The sequence below is a fragment of the Camelina sativa genome, chromosome 17 (assembly GCF_030686135.1).
Source record: "Camelina sativa cultivar CO46 ecotype springtype chromosome 17, ASM3068613v1".
Taxonomy (NCBI): domain Eukaryota; kingdom Viridiplantae; phylum Streptophyta; class Magnoliopsida; order Brassicales; family Brassicaceae; genus Camelina; species Camelina sativa.
The window spans coordinates 21,164,905-21,184,743 of record NC_141896.1 but is presented as its reverse complement, the minus strand read 5'-3'; the positions used below and the strand labels follow the sequence as shown (position 1 = coordinate 21,184,743).

At 35.8% G+C, this 19,839-nt stretch overlaps 2 protein-coding genes and 1 pseudogene across 3 annotated transcripts; all 3 read right to left on the bottom strand.

Moving 5' to 3' along the window:
• Nucleotides 1–1,386: 1,386 nt before the first annotated feature.
• On the bottom strand, nt 1,387–2,128 carry LOC147924126 (uncharacterized). The gene is made up of 2 exons (XM_087496623.1): nt 1,904–2,128; nt 1,387–1,809 (listed from the first exon to the last, which is right to left on the bottom strand). Exons 1-2 carry the CDS (start codon nt 2,126–2,128, stop codon nt 1,387–1,389), a joined length of 648 nt encoding a protein of 215 aa, XP_087352749.1.
• An 8,187-nt stretch (nt 2,129–10,315) lies between these two features.
• Nucleotides 10,316–11,734, bottom strand: LOC104757470 (F-box protein At5g25290 pseudogene; annotated as a pseudogene). Its single transcript, XR_015586212.1, has one exon. The product of XR_015586212.1 is annotated as an F-box protein At5g25290 pseudogene (transcript).
• A 5,289-nt stretch (nt 11,735–17,023) lies between these two features.
• Nucleotides 17,024–19,319, bottom strand: LOC104757468 (monolignol oxidoreductase AtBBE-like 13). Its single transcript, XM_010480210.2, has 3 exons — nt 18,794–19,319; nt 17,884–18,370; nt 17,024–17,803 (listed from the first exon to the last, which is right to left on the bottom strand). The coding sequence occupies exons 1-3, from the start codon at nt 19,267–19,269 to the stop codon at nt 17,183–17,185; spliced, it is 1,584 nt and encodes a 527-aa protein (XP_010478512.1). The 5' UTR covers nt 19,270–19,319; the 3' UTR covers nt 17,024–17,182.
• Nucleotides 19,320–19,839: the final 520 nt, after the last annotated feature.

Genomic DNA, 19,839 nt, shown 5'->3' with positions numbered 1-19,839 from the left:
GTCTGTTACTCTGTCTTGTCGATCGCCTCAAAATTGGTCCAGGCTAGTTAACCGGTTAAAACTGATTTTCTGGTTCTGGTTTGGTTGCAACGTTTTCTTCTTCTTTGATACTTTCTTCCTCATCGCTTGCTCTGTTTTCCCCTGTTATCTCGTTTTCTACGTTGTTTCTGATTCCATGATTGCCGAATTCTCCAAGATTGATGGTAAACATTCCTGGTTCTTCATTGGATTCAGAATTTGACGTGTTCCACTTCCAACTTTTATTCTCATCATACAACACGTCCCTGCTAACCATAATTTTACGAGATGTTGGATCTAAGAGTCGATAAGCTTTTGAGACATGCTTTGTTTCGAGATGGACGAGTGCTTTTGATCTGTCATCTAACTTCCTCAGATGTGGTGCTTCAATATTTGCATAGCTGACACATCCAAACACTCTTAGATGCTCTACATTAGGCCTTTTGTTCTTAAGAGACTCGTATGGGGTTTGATAGTCTAGAGCTCTTGTCCCCACTTTGTTTATACGATGTGTAGATAGTCTAAATCTCCCCATATATAATTTGGCATCTCTATATGTTTTAGAATGCTTCTCGTCATCTCTAACAATGTTCTATTCCTTCTTTCGACGATTTCATTTTGTTGAGGTGTATATGGAGCAGTTAGTTGTCTAGCAATTCCTTCTCTTTTACAGAATGTCTGGAATTCTTGAGATACAAATTCTACTCCTCTGTTTTTCCTCAAAGTCTTGATTTTAGTTCCGGTCTCTCGTTCAACCCGCGCCTTGAACCCTTTGAATTTTTCAAATGCTTCGCTCTTTTCCTTTAGAATTATTATCCACATGTAGCGAGTGTGGTCATCGATTAACACAAACATGTATCGCTTGTTTGCAGCTGTAGAAGGGGAGATGGGTCCACAAAGATCCCCATGTATGAGCTCCAATGCTTGTGATGCGCGGTAAGAGGTTGACTTAGAAAATGACTGCCTTGTTTGCTTTCCTAGTAAACATGACAAACATGTTTCTTTTCTTATCGGAGCATTCGATACTGCGGTGACCAATTGCTTTGTCACCATCGTTTTCATTGTTTGAAAGTTCATGTGTCCTAAGCGAGCATGCCACATTGCCGATTCGCTTGGCCTCTCAAGTTGTAGACATCTTGTAATTTTGATTTCCATGTCAACTTTGTATAACCTGTTTCTTGATCTTTTTGCTTTCACCAATAAGTTCCCTTCACGGTCATGTAGTGTTAGGTGATCCTCTTTCATTCTAACATCACACCCTGACTCGGTGCCTTGTCCCAAGCTTATGATATTGCTTTTGAGGCCTGGTATGTAGTAGACATCGGCTAGTATCTTCTTCTCTCCTCCTTTGGTTATAAACAAAATTGATCATTTTCCTTTAATGTCAATACACGAGTCATCACCAAATCTGACTTTTCCTGTGACTGACTCATCAATTTTGTTGAACCAAGCTTGATTCCTTGTCATGTGATTACTAGCACCATTATCAAGATACCAAGCCTTTTCCGAGGAAGCTTCGAATACCTTTGGCTGCACATTTTTCTTGTTAAGGTATACTACTTCATGCACATTATTCTCGTTAAGGTGACTATGCTTCTTGAGTTTCTTCTTCTCCATTCTCTTGTATTTCTTGAAGTTTAATAAGTTTAAGAAGCCGATCTGGGCAATCAGAAGCATAATGGCCTTGTTTATTGCATCGATAGCACGTGATCTTGGATTTGTCTCGTTGTTGATACACGTATCTTCCTCTGCCTCATCCACGACCACGGCCTTGTCCTCTTCCTCTACCTCCTTCTTAAGATTTTTGTGCATATGTGTTAACATACATAAGCTTTCCTTGATCGTCTTGGGATTCTTCCTCATCATAGATCTTTAATCTCCCAACTATGTCTTCAAAGGAAGTTGTTTTAAGATCAAGGACTTGTTCAAGAGATGCAATTATGTGAATATACTTCTTTCTTGGTAAGCTCTTGAGAAACTTCTTGACAATCTTTGTTTCTTCAATAGTTTCCCCTACTGATGCAGACTTTGTTAAGATTTCAAAAAGTTTTCCAACAAACTCATCAATGGTATCACCTTCTTTCGTCTTTAGTCTATCAAATTCAGTCATGAGAGTCTGCAGTCTTGCTTCTCATACTCTGTCTGCACCTAGGTTCCTTGCTTTAATCGCATCCCAAACACCTTTAGCAGTAACTTGTTTTCCAACTTGTAAAATTAGAGATTCGGAAATTGATTGAAACAGAAGAGCTTGAGTCAAGTCGTTCTTCTCCACATCATCAGTTCCGAGATCGATTGTCTCCCAAGCTTTATGCACGCGCAACATAGCCTCCATCCTCATAGCCCATACGGTGTAATTTGTGCTGTTCAACATCGGACATTGAACTGCTGTAGCTCCTCCTTCTTTGGATCTTGCTGCAACGATCTCGCTCATCTTCGCAAGTTAGTCTCTTCTTCCTCACGTTCCCTTCCTTCTGATTTTGTTAGATCTTTAAGCTCTGATACCAAATCTAGTTTAAAGAGATAGTTTAAGAACACAAATAAAGAAAAACTCTCTTTATTAATACCAAAGAAAATATCTCAAAACTTTGGTCTCTCTCAAACTCTCAATCTCTCAAAACTCATAAGTGATGCAACACCCTACAGCTCCTTATATAGGAAAAACTCTAGAATAATTTTCTTTTCAAAATAAGCAAACTAACATTATTTAGATAACTCCTAAATAGAAATAATCATGTTTCATAACTTGGTAGAATTATGATTGCTTGCACCTTAAGCTATCTTCAAGCTTAACCAACAATTTTCACCAAACCGGTCAACTTTCAAACCAACAAGCCCCCTGACCAACTTGAAGACTTTCAACTGTTTCATATGAAGACTACACGCCAATTAGAAGTCTCATAAACGTCACCACTTCTTCCCATACACCCAAGACAAAAGAATAAGAAACTTTCCTTTTTGGAGAACATTTTGCCTTTTCTCTTAAGGGTGCATTTTCACCACTCAATCCAGATCGTCTATTCACTCTAAGAGATCCTAGCCATTCATGTCATCCACCAAACCCTGGAAGGATCACGAAACCAGCTCCCCAAGCCAAAGGAGCGCATCCTTTAATGCCTAACAAAAGACATCAATGGAGAAGATTGTGTTTTGCTCTCATTTTATTGTTTCCTTTTCAACTTAGTTCCTAACCGTTTGAGGTCTTTTTTTTATGAGCCTATTTAAGCTCCTTGATTCATCATTTTGTATTCACATTTTATTAATCAATCAAAGTCTGTTTTTGCTTTCAACTTCAAGTTTGAAATTAATACAATTAATTTTGTGAGTTCTTAAGTGTTTTGTGGAATCAATTCACTTGGTTTCCCTTGAATCCAGTATGTCTCTAATATAACAGATAATAACATATATCAACCCCTATGATCACTCAATATGATTAGTCTAATTGATCTATCTCATTTATTATGTAGAATATTGTCTTACTCTAATTACTCTGTATGTCACAATAGGTAACCATCTTTTGATATAATACTAGATAATGGCACTACAAGAAAACAGTCGATTAGCGACTACAAGTAGCGACTACATTTGTAGTCGCCAAAAATAACGACCATATAGTGACCATTTTGCGACTACGCTGTGACTACAGTAATTTAGTCGCCAATCAGTCACTACTTTACCGACCACAGTAGATAGTCGTACTATAGTCGTCAATTTAGCGACTATTCTGCGACTCATTCGGCGAGTCATTAAATAGTCACCCCTTAGTCGCCAAATAGTCGTAAAAGACAGTTAAAAACGTGTTTTTCTGTGGGGGCCAACTGATACTGAGTAGTCGCCTATTAGTGGCATAGATGTAGACTATAAAAACAAATTTCACCCATTTGTCATCTTCATTCCAACACAATTGTCTTTCCTTCCCCAAAAAAAATGTAGATAAAAAAAAAATTTGGCTTTATAAAAATATTTGTTTTCTCCAAAAAAAAAAAATATATAGTTCTTAAAAAAAACACAATTTATATATATATATATATATAATGGCGGGAAATTTTTCATTAGAATTCGAATTAGTAGGGTTGGACCAATTCTCGTTTGGAAGTAGCCAAGATACAGTTCAGAATAATGGCGGTAAGTTTTTCTATTCATGTAGTAGAAGAAGAAAACAAACATATGTTTTAAGAAGCCTATCATTTTCTTACTTTTATTCACAAACAATATTTGCATAGGATTTGGACTTATGAATATGCTCTATTTAAAGTATCTATATAGGTTATATATAGAATTTTTTCCTTATTTCTTTTTTTGTTTCAATATTCATTAAGGATTAATAAGTACTAAAATAATTTATGTGAAGATTTATTATTATAATTAAGATAGAAATTCTAATATTAAAATTAATTTATTATTTTTCTAAAATTAAAATTACAAATTCTTTTAGTTATTATTATAATAGAGATAGAAATTATATATAGAATCTTTTCCTTATTTCTTTTTTGTTTCAATATTCATTAAGGATTAATAAGTACTAAAATAATTTAAATTTGTAATTATAATTTTTAGAAAAATAATAAATTAATTTTATTATTATAATTTCTATCTTAATTACAATTTCTATCTTAATCATTTAAATGTTTAAGGCCCAAACCCACTACCTAATTATCTAATTAGGCCTTTTAATTCCTAAAAACCCATTAACCCACTAACTAACCTAAACCCATTAACCCACTAACTAACCTAAAAAACCTAATCTCACGACACAACTCACAACACAACTCTCACTCGAAACTCTATCGCCTCTCTCTCTCTCAAACCCTAATCTCACAACACAACTCTCACTCTCTTCGAATCTATCAGTCTCCATCACCAAGAAGATGCCAAATCGAGGGAAGAGAAGGAAGGTTGGTCCTAACGTTACTCAGAGAGCGACGGGGGCAACACCAAATCGACGGCCTAATACTCTGCCCAGTCGGTACAACTTCACGCCGGCGGGACAAGATCCTCCTCCTCTGCAGACGCCTGGAGCACAAGCCGGCGGTTTGCAACGACAGTCTCCAGCCTAGGTCCAGAACTATCCTCCGCCGCAACAACTTTTTCAGAACTCATCTACACATCCACCTCCACCCGAGCTACACCGGACTCCTTCAGAAGAAGTCCACTTCAATCCACGGACTCAGGGGAGAAGTCGGGATGTCTCTCCGCCTTCTCCAGTTCAACCCTCTCAAACTCAGGCGAGAAGTCAAGCGAGAAGTCAGGTGAGAAGTCAGGCCAGAAGTCGGGAAGTCTCTCCGCCTTCTCCAGTTCGACCCTCTCAACCTCAGGCGAGAAGTCAGTCGCATCCATCGCATCCATCGTCTCAAGGGAACAACTTTGAAGAAGAATCTTCTCCGGTGTTGCCCGAACTACAGTCCGATGTGTTGCGTGCTCTAAATGCATTGCTTGTGGTTCCAGACAGGGATTAGTTCACCATTGTCCTCTCTCCCACACCCGCACCGAACACCCAATGGTATGATTTTCTTCTTCAATTATTGTGGTCTTGTCTTGTGCGAATATAAATGATTGTGGTTTGTCTTGTGCGAATAGCTTCTAAGTTGGTCTTGTCTTGTGCGAATAACAATGATTGTGGTCTTGTGGTCTTGTCTTGTGCGAATAGCTTCTAAGTTGGTCTTGTCTTGTGCGAATAACAATGATTGTGGTCTTTTCTTGTATTGTTCTCATTTTTGTTGGTTTATCTTGTGCGAATAGCCATGATTGTGGTCTTGTCTTGTGCGAATAGCAGTGACTGTGGTCTTGTCTTGTATTGTTCTCATTTTTGTTGGTTTGTCTTGTGCGAATAGCCATGATTGTGGTCTTGTCTTGTATTGTACTAAAACTTCTGTTGATCTTACTTATTTTATTGGTTCATGTGTATGGAGGTTTACTCGTGACAAAGGATCGAAACTTGTTCGGAAGATTACTAAAATTCTTCAAAACAAATTCGAAGGTCCCTTCTACAGCTGGACATGTGTGCCGCGGGACAAACAAGAGAGATACTTCCTTGAGTTCGCGGTAAGGATAGCTCCTTTTTACATAGCTTTCATAGATAGCTTTACATGTCTTCTTTTCACTCACAATAGCTCATTTTTTCCTAGAAAACCCACACTTGGGATCCTTTGATAACCGGAACTGTTCAAGCTTACTTTGAGGGAATCTGTCAAAACCAGATCAAAGACATGGTTAGCAGTGTGAGGATTAGTCGAGTTCAACCAAACTGGATTGGCGACACTCTCTGGATTACGATGGAGGATTACTGGGACACTGAAGAAGCACAACAAAGGAGTAAAACCTACTCTGATGCCCGTATGTCTGACCGTAACGGCCTAGGTCCTCATGTACACCTCTCAGGGCCAAAGTCATATCGACAGCTTCAAGACGAAATGGTTAAGTAGCTGTTATTTTTGCCACTTTCAATTCTTACATAGCTGTTATTTTTTTTTAGTTAATCTCTGTTTCTTTGCTAACATTGCAGGTTGAGGAATTGGGAAGAGAAGTCCGACTTGGTGAGGTTTTTATCAAGGCACATACAAAGCCTGATGGTACATATGTTGATCGGAAGGCAGAGAAGATTGCTGGAACTTATGAGAAGACTGTTCAAGAGAGGTTGTCTCAGCTCGAGGCAGAGTCTTTTGCTGTGTCGGATGGAGAATCACGGCCACGGGACCTCACAACAGAAGAATATACAAAAAAATTTCCTTGAGGTAACTTTTTTAAAAAACCAATACACATTTATAGTCTTGTAGTTTCATTTGTCATCCACTAATCTTAACTCTTCTCTTATTTTCAAGTCCACTGAGAAAGATACAAGAGGAACACCTTATGGAGTTGGAAGCCTCAAGGACTGCCTTGTCAATGGAAAGCATAAGCAAGCATGTGGCTCTTCTACCTTTGTGGCTCTCGAAGAACAGTTGAAGGAAGCTCAACGCATGATAGAAGAACAGGCTGCTCAACTGCGGAGGCATGATGCAGAAACAGCTGTGCGTGAAGCTGAGCAATCCAAACTTATTGCTGCCCAAGCTGAGCAATCCAAAGTTATTGCTGCCCAGAAGGACAAGATTGACCATTTATCAGTCGTCGAGGATTTTCTGAGGGAATGTGATCCACGGTTTGAGAATTTTGTTGCAAGGAAACAGACAACCACAGAACCTTTTCTCCAAGATGATCCAACTCCAACTCTATCAACCGCTGCTTCATAGGTTTCTTCTATGTCTTAACTCTTTTTGGATGAACTCTATCTCACTCTACTCAGATGAACTCTATCTCTCGCTCTTTTGTATGAACTCATTGCCACTTTTGTATGAACTCTATCTCATCCTCTTTTGATTTCTGTAACTTGAACATGTAGTGTATTTCAATATTTCGATATTATGTCTTTCTTAATTCGAATCTCTCAATTAAAATTGGTATACAAGAATGAAAAGAAGAGGATAATGGGAATGAAAAGAAGAGGATAATGGGAAATTAGTATATGAAACTTTCAAATAATGAAATCAACAGCAGTGGCTAAATAGTCGTAACATACAGATTCTGAAATCAAAATCAGTGGCCAAATAGTCGTAATGTAGTTTCTAAATAGTCACTACGGTAAGTGACTATATAGCGACTATAAACACTCAGTTACTAATTAATCACACTATAGTCGTAATATAGTCGTATTATATTAATATTAACAACTATATTACGACTACTTAATGACCATATAACGACTACATTATATGGTCGTACCGTAGTCGCTAAAAGGCGACTATAAATACGACTAAATAAATTAGCGACTATCGATCTCCGACTGCTTGAGTTAGTAGCTATTTGGTCGTAAACACAGTTTATACGACTACAAACCGACTAATAGTGTAGTCGCTAACCGCCTGTTTTCTTGTAGTATGGCCCGCACGATGAGCGAGTTTAAAAATTGTTGAAGAAAATAAATCTTAAATCTTAAACAAATTTTTAAAAATATTAAAAGGAATTTTATTTCCTGAATTAAATATATAAATAGTTTTAGTTAGAGAAAAAATCATATTTGTATTTACCTTCACACACTTATTTATATTTATATATTTTAATATATTATAACAATTATTACAATAATCTAAAGCTAAATTATAACCCACCAAATTTTTTGCCAAATACTCATCATTACTAATATTATTATTGTCAAATTTTAAAAATATTTCAGAACTTATTCACAAAATATTTTACATGCAAATAGTTCATCAAAGCAACATATAATTAGTAAGCATGTACAATTTTACTCTATGTTTTACCATTAAAATATGTTCTTTTTATTCGTAAGTTCTTAACTTATTTTTATCCAAATAAAAATTTCTCATATATTTCTCTAAATACCTGGATTTAAATGGTTTACGAATCAAATCCGATAGAAAACTACATAAATCATGTTTGAAACCAATTTTAAAACGGTCTACCGTTTCAACTTCCCAAAGTACAAAATACCTTCTCAATTACTCGGTCAAGCAGCTTTTATTTCAATACCTGAATCATTGACATTATCCAGAAGAGAAAATTCTAGATTTTGACTAAATACATTAACCACCGGCTAATCTTCGAAACTTATAATGCTATTAACTGTATAATTACTTTGGAACTTCCATCAGTGTCTCCATCCTCGATTAATTTAGTGGGTTTTATATATTTTGATTCCATTTCATTGCATCTGATAATTTCCATTGAAGAACCCGCACAAATAAAAGATCCAAAATATATCGGCAAAATAATACCAGAAAAAAAAAATCAAACATGTAAATGTTTTGTAGATATAATATTATTTTCTTAATTAGCTGTTCCTATTACGTTTGAAAAATAATAATTCTTTTGACATAACTTATGTTATTTTTTTAGATTTGTTATTCACTATTTCTTGATTAATAATAATATACTTGCTTAATGAATTATTTTTTTTGTTTATACATGTCAAAATCTAATTGAGAAAACACATATAATATTACAATGGAAAATATATTAGTTTTGTTAATTTTTCTTTTTGATTTAGGAAATATTTTTTTAGATATAAAAATGTAAATTTTATGTAGATTTAATGTTATTATCTTAATTAGCTGTTTTGAAAAATAATAATTTTTATGTTATTATCTTAATTACCTGTTTTGATAAATAATAATTTTTTTTGACACATGTCAAACATCTCATCAGTATACTTAACACGTGTCATAATACTGTTAATGACTAATTTTTAAAACCCAACTTTATATAATAAGATACAACATTCATAATTCATTCTATATCTACCTTGGTGTATGTGGAATCAAGCATCAAACCAGTTACTCTTCATCAATTCGCTTCCGCCTAGTGTTGAACTTTTGAGTCGGTGAATCTTGTCTTGATGGAATCAGAGGCTTGTATCACAACACAACAACTTTCAGCTTCCTCAAGACAACTTCCTCTTGACCCTTATCCTCTTCTTGAACCTATCTTCCCTCTTGAACCCTCAGCTTCTTTACAACCCTCATCTTCCTGAACACAACGTTGATGACAAACCTCCTCAACTTCTTCATCTTCCTGAACACAACGTTGACGACCCTCATCTTCCTGATCACAACTTTGAGGACAAACCTCCTCAACTTCCTCAGCTTCTTCACAACCCTCATCTTCCTGAACACAACGTTGACGACAAACCTCCTCAACTTCCTCATCTTCCTGAACACACCGTTGACAACAAACCTCCTCAACTTCCTAAAGAAAAACCTGAATACAACCCTGACCCTTTTAGTAGAATACTAAAATTCATCAGATGACCAACCCTTTTAGTAGAATAGGCTGGATACCAACCCTTTTACTAGAATACTAGAATTCATCAGATGACTAGAAAAGTTTTTGGCTATTATATTCTCTGTATTTATTACAATATATACTAAACTACTTACCCTTAATAGACACTCTCTTATTATATCCTCAACTTTGCATATTACACACTCTTATTTTTTCTTCTCTTTAGCTTTATAATATTTTTTGGGAATTTAGGCTGCATAATCAAGAAACTGGAAAAATTAAAAGAATGACCAGGACAAAAATTGGATTTTTCATATGCTCTTGTGATCGTTGTGACGGTACTATCGATGCTCTCTTCTTCTACATATTTCTATAACTTGTGTAACACTCTATCTTTGTGAGACGCATAGTAAAATTGCTGACAGGCTGGATGACTGGAAACTGGGAAGTCTATCTTACCTTGACAGGGACATTTAACAAAATTAACTCTTTCCTAATGCTTACAACGACAACGAGTGTATGATAATTTGATCTGAACTGATGGTTTGAAATCTGGAACGTTAGTCTTAAAAGGTATTTTAAACACTTAGCACTGTCAAATATTATACATGAAAAGAAAAAGAGGATACAAAGAAACAAAGCAAGGACTGAGGGAGAAATCATGGAGAGGCGTCTGAGGGTCACAGGAAAATGACCGCGCAAGAGAAACTCTTGAAAACACCAAATCAAGCTGAGGGGAGAAACCACTGCGCATCCTTGAGTTTTAAGGTGGAGCCACTGAGGAAGCGTTTGATGGACCTTGTTGCAATATTGTACACACATATGTCGAGGCATGGAATATAACAATGCGGGTGACCGAAACGGTCATTACGGGTGAAATAGATGGAGTTTGGCTCAATACCAAGGGTAGGGTCAGCAGGCACGGTGATACCCAAATCGAAAAACAGGGCCTCATCACCTAGAGATTCAACCTCAACAAGGGTGGAGTTCCGGTCCTTAGGATCACTCTTGAAGACGCGGAAGATCCTAGAGCTTTCACAGACAGGCTCGTAAGCCTTGGTATAGACCAACAAAACGTCTCCTGATGTTGTAACAGCAATGCTATCACCAGATGAGATAAGCTTTTTTACTCCCGTTATTCCCAAATCACCACTAGGCCGCCTAGATGGCTTCCACATTTCAAAGCTAGGGAGCGAATACACATCCTTGAAACCATCTTGTCCAGACAAATCCAGTTCTCGAATGTAGCAACGGTGCGACAGGTAGTAAAGACGGTGACCTTTGAGCACCACATCTTGTAGGCCTCGGAACTCCCTGGGAACATGGACCCTGTTCCGTATTGGAATATCGCGGTAATGGAAATCCCCATTCCTGCAAAAGCCTAAAAACTGGCCTTCCTGAAATTGCCACACAACAACATAGTCGACTCCATTCTTCTTCTTGTCGTCTACCCACAAAAGACCTCTCAGATATTTGGTAGTGATAGGACACGAAGCAGCACGCATGTAAGGTTTAATTAAATCAACGGTGAATTCATTATCTCCTACTCGCTCAACTTTATAAAGGCCACCCTTGATTGACTCTAGAGCCGGAAGATGGATCCTCTCCTCGCTAAACACATCTACGATATAGAGATCCGATCGAGATTCATCTAACACCAGGAACCACTTACCCGAGTTTGCTAGGTATCGATACCCTGAAAAGTCACTCTTCGTCTCGTAAACCTTGTCTTCGTCAGGGTTGTACACACGACAACCGCTCTCTTCTAGAGACAGCAACAACAATGGAAGAGATCCGCTTTTTGGATCAAAAACCAAAGCCGGACGCGGGACCTTAATGCACTCGTTATACTTAGGACTCCCGCTTCGTTTTGAATTACCAACTCCGTCTGCTGGTCGATCTACTACATCATCCATCATCTCGTCTGCTGCTGAGATGGAAGCTTCAAAGTTACGCAAATGTTTTTATCTCTCTATGTATATACACAATTAGGGCTTTCTCGAGGGCTACCAAGCCCAATACAACATTATCATGGACCTGTAAACTATTATGGTTTTGCTTTTATTTTCCCTGACCGTTCTTTCATTATCATGGTAACTAGATTTTAACCTGCGGTACACCGCGTGCATATAATTTTTATTATTATTTATATTTTATGTTGTATTTATTTGTTAAATATTGAATGTTTTGTAAATAGAGAAATAACTAATTTTCCGACCGTTTATATGGCTAAATGTTTATAGTAATTTTTTAACCCGCAATATATTTCATGACTATTTGTTTGTTATATTTAGTTTGTTTTGTTTAGTGTCTAAGATTCTATTTTGATTTTTAATTATTATAACAAAAAAATAAGGGATCTAAATACATAATAAGTCATTTATACGCTATGATTAAGTTACATTGTTCCTAATGATTTAATTATTTTATACAATCTTAGTTAAACCAACTTGATTTTATATGTCAAATATTATAATATTAATAGTGGTGAAAATAATAAAATAAGGATTTAACCCGTGTTAACACAAATTTAATGATATTTTAATAATTCTAATGTGTTCTCTTTATAACTCATCTACTATATAATCATATTATATAGTATTTTAAATTTTTTTAACTTTAAATATTCGTAATATTTTAAATATTAAGTTTATACACATTAATTATAATAGATAAATAAATGTGAATTGAAGTTTTTGTTACGTTAAAAATCAAAGCTCACATGTATTGGAAAACAAAATGGAAATCAAATTGTTGTTTTATTTGTTTGCAAATGATTCAAAGATATAAAATTATAAAAGATTCAAAACACAATAAAATGTGTAGTTGAATTAAATATATCATAGTTTATGTTTTCATATTTGTTTTGCTGTAATTTTTTTAGTTGGAATGTAATGTAAAATATTTAGGAAACAAAATCTGAAGTAATGCTATTTTTGGAAATATTTTAAGGATTAACTTTGTAAATAAGATTTTAAATAAGTACAAATAAAAGGGTAGAACCCAAAATGTACTTCAAAAATGTATATATAGATAGATAGGAATATGTTGCATCTTTCCGTACATTTTTGTAAAATATTTTAATTTTATTTGAGATTTTATTTAAAAATAAAACGATTACAGTATATGGTTCAAATTAATGTAAATATATATATATCTATATATACATTTTCAGAAACATTTTTGAAATAATTCCTCAAGTTCCAACTTATTTACAATTCTGCCACTGTCTTTATTAAAAAAATAATTGAGCTCCACGATTTGGACTCGAGCGAGACAACCATTTTTGTTTGATTTGGACTCAATGGGCCTGGACATTTATAAAACCCATCAACTATAACATTTTTGATTCAATTTTTGTGGTCCATTAATATTTTTGAACATAGTCTTCTTTACTGAATTAAAAAATTTTAATTTCAACATATATTGCAAAATCTAACAGAGATTTATATGAACAAAAAAAAATCCCACACACAAATATGATAATCAAATTATGGTAAACTCATCTAATTATTTAAAACAATAGTATTAAAAATATATTTAAATATTTTTGTAAATACAAATACAAAGAAACAAAAATAGACTAATAGTTTATCCAAGATAATTATATGTACAATAATGATATTTTAAATTATTAACTCGCGGTAAAAAAATAGATACACACAATATGAATTATACAATATATTAGACTTTAAAAATTTTAAATTTTTAAAAGTATAAAACTAATTAGTTATATATATAGAAAAATAAATAATTAATTTAATTTATGTATTCCTAAACAAAAATATAGCCCCGCGGTGTACCGCGGGTGTATATCTAGTATATATTAAATTATTCCACAAATTATATATATATATATATATATATATATATATATATATATATTAAAAAGCTACCTTTTAAGAGCTTGAAACTTAGTGATGAAATGAAGAAGGGGGGAAATAAGGATATCCAATTTATCCAACCATTGACTGACGATTGAGGCAGAAGCAGTAAGTAATAGCAGCAGCAGTTCACATGCCGTGAGCAAAACATGCGATATTAAGAGATCATTATGACAGTAAGCTTTGTCACTACTCACTACTCACTAATGTGCTACGAAACATGCATGCAACAAAGGTATATGTATATATATGTGCAATTTGCTTAATCTGCTTAAAACGATATATAGTTTGTCACCTAACTCTATTTGTAGTTTTTCAAGTTCTTGGCCATTTACATAGAATATAATTTAATCTATAAAATACCGACATCAACATCGTGATGAGAGCTAAGCTTTACCAATTCCTCTTCCATCCAGACTACTCTTATTTCAGTACTCCAGTAGACGAAAACATAAACACTTAAAAGAAAATATGAGCAACGCTAAAAGTTCACATCCTTGTTCTACATTCAAATCCTAACGATCTTTACTCTTTACACAACTTGCAGTCCTACAGGCCATTGAAGTTCTTGACCCAAACCATCGACTTGTTGAGTACTGGAACCACAAGAACCAAAGTCTCATCAGACTCAAAAGATCACTTCATATCATTCAAACTGTTCCGTGAGTTTAACCAAAGGAAAGGAGTAGATTTGATGTAACTCAAGAAGCCAGCCAACAAGACAGTGCCAACTTTAAGACAGCAACAACAACGACATATCTTTAGATAGAATAAATTTATTTCTGATCATTATTATACTTTTTAGTTTTGGGAGATATATATTTTTTTTTTTGGGAGAATTTTTTCATAATCTTTTGTTCTTTTTTTTTTATCGTGAGCAAATAACATAACCTTTACCGTTAGAAGTGTAAACTAGAAAGTTCGATTCTGTCGCTAATGCGGAAACTCATACAATAATAATAGAAAAATCTTATTTAAAAGCCAAGAAAATTTGCTATTTCTCAATGTTAAAAGACTTTACATTATGTCAGAATTTCACGAAATCTTGAAAAGACTAAAACTTAAGTTTATAAACTCTTGAAAATGACACAAAAAGAAATATACTTTTCCGGTTTTCCCGCCGTTAGTTGAATCAGAACAAAGCTAGTTGATGAGTAATGTGCAGTGAACAACGAAACAGAGGTTTGATTCTGTCGGCGTGTTGGTGATCTTGGACGTGAGATACGCGGAGGAGGTGAGGAATGAGATGGTGGTGATGCGGATGATGAGGCTGGCATGAGGTGGCCATCGGAGAATTAAAACGGCGGGCGAAGTTGTAACAGAATGGATGAGTTAAACCGGTTTGGTTTAGAATTAGACCGGGTTTGTTTCGAAAACCAGATGATGTTTCTAAGAAGTAAGAACCTTTAAGGAAAAGAAAAAATTTAAATGAAATTAAAGTTGTAATTCTTTTCTCGTCCGGTTTGGTTAAAATATTAAAAACAAAACCATATATACTAGTGTAGTGCTAGTGCGTAATAGAAAATTTTTTTCATCCGTTGACCTAATACCTTCAGGTTGATCAATATTGATATTGGTCAAAAGGCTCTTGTTGGCATGACGTTTGACTTTGAATAAAAATTATTAGAATATGCGTTGGTGATAAGTAGGAACACAACGCAAAATAATATGCAAAGATTATACAAATCATATAAAGTTGAATCTTCAGTAACTAACCATAGAATTACACAAAAGACTAAACATCAACACCCACAATGGCATTAGTTTCACTTATGCTTAGATACGTCTTCGTTCTAAGTTTCTTCACACTCCTGAACTCCAAAAAAACATTATCTTCGCGACTAGTGAGATTCCCATCTAAAGTAGCTGAGATTGGAGCCGATGATTACCCATCTTCGGGTCGTAATTCACCAGTCCACGACCTCGGTTTCCCTGAATTCCCGTCTTTCCAAGAAGCAGTGGCGCCGCCGCCTCCTCCACCTGATATGCCTCTCCTTCCACCGCCTGATATGCCTCTCCTTCCACCGCCTCTGCCTGATATGCCTCTCCTCCCACCGCCTCCGCCTGATATGCCTCTCCTTCCGCCGCCAGCATTTCCTTATCCTGAGAAGCCTAAGTTTCGGGTTCCAGTTTGGCCATCACTCCCCGATTTCCCACCTTTTCCATTCGTAGATCAGGCTGCGCCTTCCGAACCCTCCACTCCGAGATTCGACGAGTCAGATACTTGGATGCCTTCTACTCCAAGTATCCCTCAAGTGTTTCCGTAATCCAATGACACTCATGAAGCCTTATTTCTAAAAAAAACATTACCATTTGAACTTCAAAGTTTTTGTAGCAATTAATAATTTGGAAACTTTCGTATGTTTGAAGCAATTAATAAATTACAAAATCGATGTTGGGAAATATTTGACCTTATATCTAATTATTTGACGTTGGCTCGAACAATAATATCAGATATCATTAAGTACCAAACTAGCTCTATACCAAACTACTTTGGGAAAAGAAGGAAACAAAAAATGAGTTATAGCCACATTGCGGAAATTTAAGAAGTAGTACTTAAAAGTTATATATGGAGAAAGAAGAAAAATCAAAAAGTTTATCATCATGCTCTTATACCAATTAAGATCAACCAGAAAAACAAAAACAAACAAAAAAAAACGAAAAAAAAACACGTTATAAAAAGCTATAGTTTCGACCTTGTTCTGGTGAGATATGGATAAGGCAATTACCATTGTTCCCAATTCTATAACGACTCCTAAAATTTTCATCATCCCCAACTCCTTTAAGCTGAACCTTTCTAGTTTTCTCTTTTTCTACATCGTAATAGAGAATGTAAAAAGGTCCAACGCCACGTGCCAAAAGTTTTGGAGAAATACTAGTTTCGCCCATCTTGTTGGTGCCATGAAAAGATATTGGAACGCTTCTTAAAGAATCCAACCCAACTCTCAGCAACCTACATGTCTTCATCAGCCATTGATGTTCATTGGCATCTTGTAATACCCATAGGCCAAAAGAAACAAATTTATCACACGAAAAGTAATATAAAACTGTCGATATTATGGTAGAACAATACCGATTTTAGGATTAATATATAACTGTAATTATATGAATATATTGTGAGGACATGGCATTTTGGTTTCGATGGTGACTGCTCCAAACCAAACAATGGCTTATTGAGAGTATTGCATTTTTCAAGGATCCTCCTATAGTTTAACTTCAATCCAAGGATTCTAATGTAAGAGAGCATGGAAAACTCTTTGGTTTGTCATTACCTAACTCTCATCAGTATAGGCAGTGTTCGGTTTGGATTTATTAGCCAAAATTTCCATTACTTATATTTCTAAGCAGGATGAAGAACTCAGAGGAATTAGATTGGATAACGGTTTTGAATTACAAGTTTGTTGACCATGTTTGAAAACAAAAAACAAAAAGACACAAAAACAAGTAATATGTCTTTCCTATAATACAAATCTCATACCACACACTCTTATTATTGTCTAACTCAAAATTCACTCAAGTTCCGTAGGAATACTTTGTTCATGTCTGAAGAAATTCTCTGGATCAAACTTAGCTTTAATATTGACCAACCTCTCAAAATTACCTTTAAAGTACTTACTCCCCCATTCTCTTGCATCACCGCCTTTACCATTCATCCCCAAATCAAGATCTCTATAGTTCACATACGCGGATCTCGGGCTTTTCGATACATACTGCTCCATGTAGCTATACATTTCCCTCATCCACCCCATATGCTTCGCCTCGCTCGCTTTCCCATCTTGCCACAAAGTAAGCCATTGGATCTTGAACAATGTCCCACTCCTATGTGGGAAAGGTGTCTCGTTCTCGGGTATTTTCGCCATCATTCCTCCATAAGGGTTCCATATAGTCAACGGTGAGTCCTCTTCTAGAATCTTTTCCCATAAACCTTCTAATCCTTCTACTGGAATTGGCTCTTCTACATAGTCTGACTTGGCTTTGAAGTAATTCTTGAACAAGGACTTCCCATCTAGTAGAGCTTCCGATGGTGCAGTGCTTGGGAAACCCGCAATGTACATTACTGATTTGATCCAGCTTGTCTCTAAACAATCTTTCTTCGTTAGTCCAAGCTGTGGGAAACTCCTCTGCATCACCTACATAACCAAATTTTCATAAATTACAATATAGACCCGTAATGTTTACAAAATTTAAATTTTGACCCCATTAATTTTACCTGCAATAACCGATTAGCGTCTCCGAGAAACTGGCCTTGGTACGAAGTTGCGATAGTTCTCTCTTTGCTCTTCGGAGTTTTGCTCGCCGGCTGAATAATCACACGGATAAAGAGATCTTCGTCTAGCTTATCAGCTACTTGTTGCCACTTGTACAAAAGCTTAGTTCCGTCTTGCTCAAGCGTCCTCGTGACAGTGAACACCGTAACGGTCTCCGGCACAGGAACAAGTTTTATTTTCCATGCAAGAATAACGCCGAAGCTTCCTCCGCCACCACCTCGAATCGCCCAAAAAACGTCCTCTCCCATCGCCGCGCGGTTCAAGATTTTGCCGTCGGCGTCAACGATCCTAGCGTCAAGAACGTTATCAGCTCCAAGTCCAAACTTACGCATCATTGAACCGTAGGCTCCGCCGATTATGTGGCCGCCGATGCCTAGGCTTGTGCATAAACCCGCCGGAAAACCATGGATTTTGCTCTTCTCTTGAATCCTTTTAAAACCATGAAAAATAAACCAATAAATAACCGGGTTATAACCACAGCTTAACCATCATATTCGGTATTTAATAGTAAATTGGTTCGGTTTTTAAGTTTACTTCACCTCTAATCATATAGTCAAAAAGACTCGAAACCCCCAAAGACTAAAAATGTTGTTATTAAAAACCCAAATTAACAAAAAGAACCAAAACAGAATAAACCAACCGGTTGAACCAAAACCAGAATATTTTTCAGTGGGTTCACAATTTTAAACAATTTTTTTTTTTTTGAAGCTTAAACTTTTTGTCGGAAAACTTACGAGGTTTGTTTCTCCAAACCTTTAATTAAATAAATAAAACAATGATACCTTTATTAAAAGAAAAGATTAAAACATAGTATGATTCTTAATTAGCGTATGATTAATTAATTTAACTTACCTGTAATAAACCTCTCCAATAGAAGCACCAGCGTGAACCCACGCGCTGTTACTTTCCAAATCAACACTGATCTGTCTAAGCTTCGACAAATCAACGATCACAAACGCCGTTTCCATCTCCGAGACGTAAGAGAGGCCTTCGTAGTCATGACCACCGCTTCTTAGCCGCAAGTGAAGCTTCAACTTCTTGGCGCAAACAACGGCGGCTTGAACGTGCGTTTCGTAAAGCGGCTCGAAGATGAACTCGGGCTTCGGGTTCGAAGGCATCAAGTAACGGAGGTTCTGAGCAGAAGTCTCTAACGCGTCTTTAAAGGAAGAGGCGTTTAGTTCGTGGGTGAAGAACGACGAGTCCATTGGGAACGAAGCGTCGGAGTTGTCGACGAGACACATCACGAAGTCTTGTTGGATCGTGGAGGAAGAAAATGGAACGTAAGAAAGTGATAGTAGTAGTAGCGTTACGAGAAACGCAAACGCCATTTTGGTGTGTGTGTTTTAGTGGTTATGAGGTTTTGAAGTTTGTTGAGTAGTTTCATATGTATGTGTTGTGGTTTAAATAAGGGAGAGGGAATGGGTTTATACGTAAAGTTGATGTAACATTTACGTCATGCACTTTTGACTCTTTAAAATTTGTTTAGTGTTGTTAATTATTTCTTTGCCATTTTGGAATCACTATGGCTAGCTATTATTTGATTGTTTAATTTTTACTTTATAACCTTTTCGGAATTGGAATGTATTCTGTAAGACTGTAACAAATCATTCCATCATTTTTTTTTCCTTTTTTTTCATGTCTTATCGTTTATGCTGAAAGCTTGAAACACATGGTAGTAGTTATATTAGCATTCGTCATTCCTATACCGTGCGTGATCATATTTAGGCATCGTCTAACCAAAAATTCATTTGTGATTTACAGAATTTAAAAGAAAAATCAGATGAAATCTGATAATGTAAAATAATGTTTCCATTATTAGTTGATTATGACCCCAAGTTTATGGAGAAATGTATGTAATTAAAAGTAGGTCATAATTTGTGGGTTTAACTTTATAGGGA

Bases quoted from the DNA above. Each gene is read 5' to 3' on its own strand.
- LOC147924126 (XM_087496623.1), bottom strand. From the start codon at position 2,128: ATGACTGAATTTGATAGACTAAAGACGAAAGAAGGTGATACCATTGAT. The intron at 1,810-1,903 runs GTTGGGAGATTA...AATCTTAAGAAG, and splicing joins CAACTTCCTTTGAAGACATA to GAGGTAGAGGAAGAGGACAA.
- LOC104757468 (XM_010480210.2), bottom strand. From the start codon at position 19,269: ATGGCGTTTGCGTTTCTCGTAACGCTACTACTACTATCACTTTCTTAC. The intron at 18,371-18,793 runs GTAAGTTAAATT...TGGTTTTAAAAG, and splicing joins ATTGGAGAGGTTTATTACAG to GATTCAAGAGAAGAGCAAAA. The intron at 17,804-17,883 runs GTAAAATTAATG...TTGGTTATGTAG, and splicing joins ACGCTAATCGGTTATTGCAG to GTGATGCAGAGGAGTTTCCC.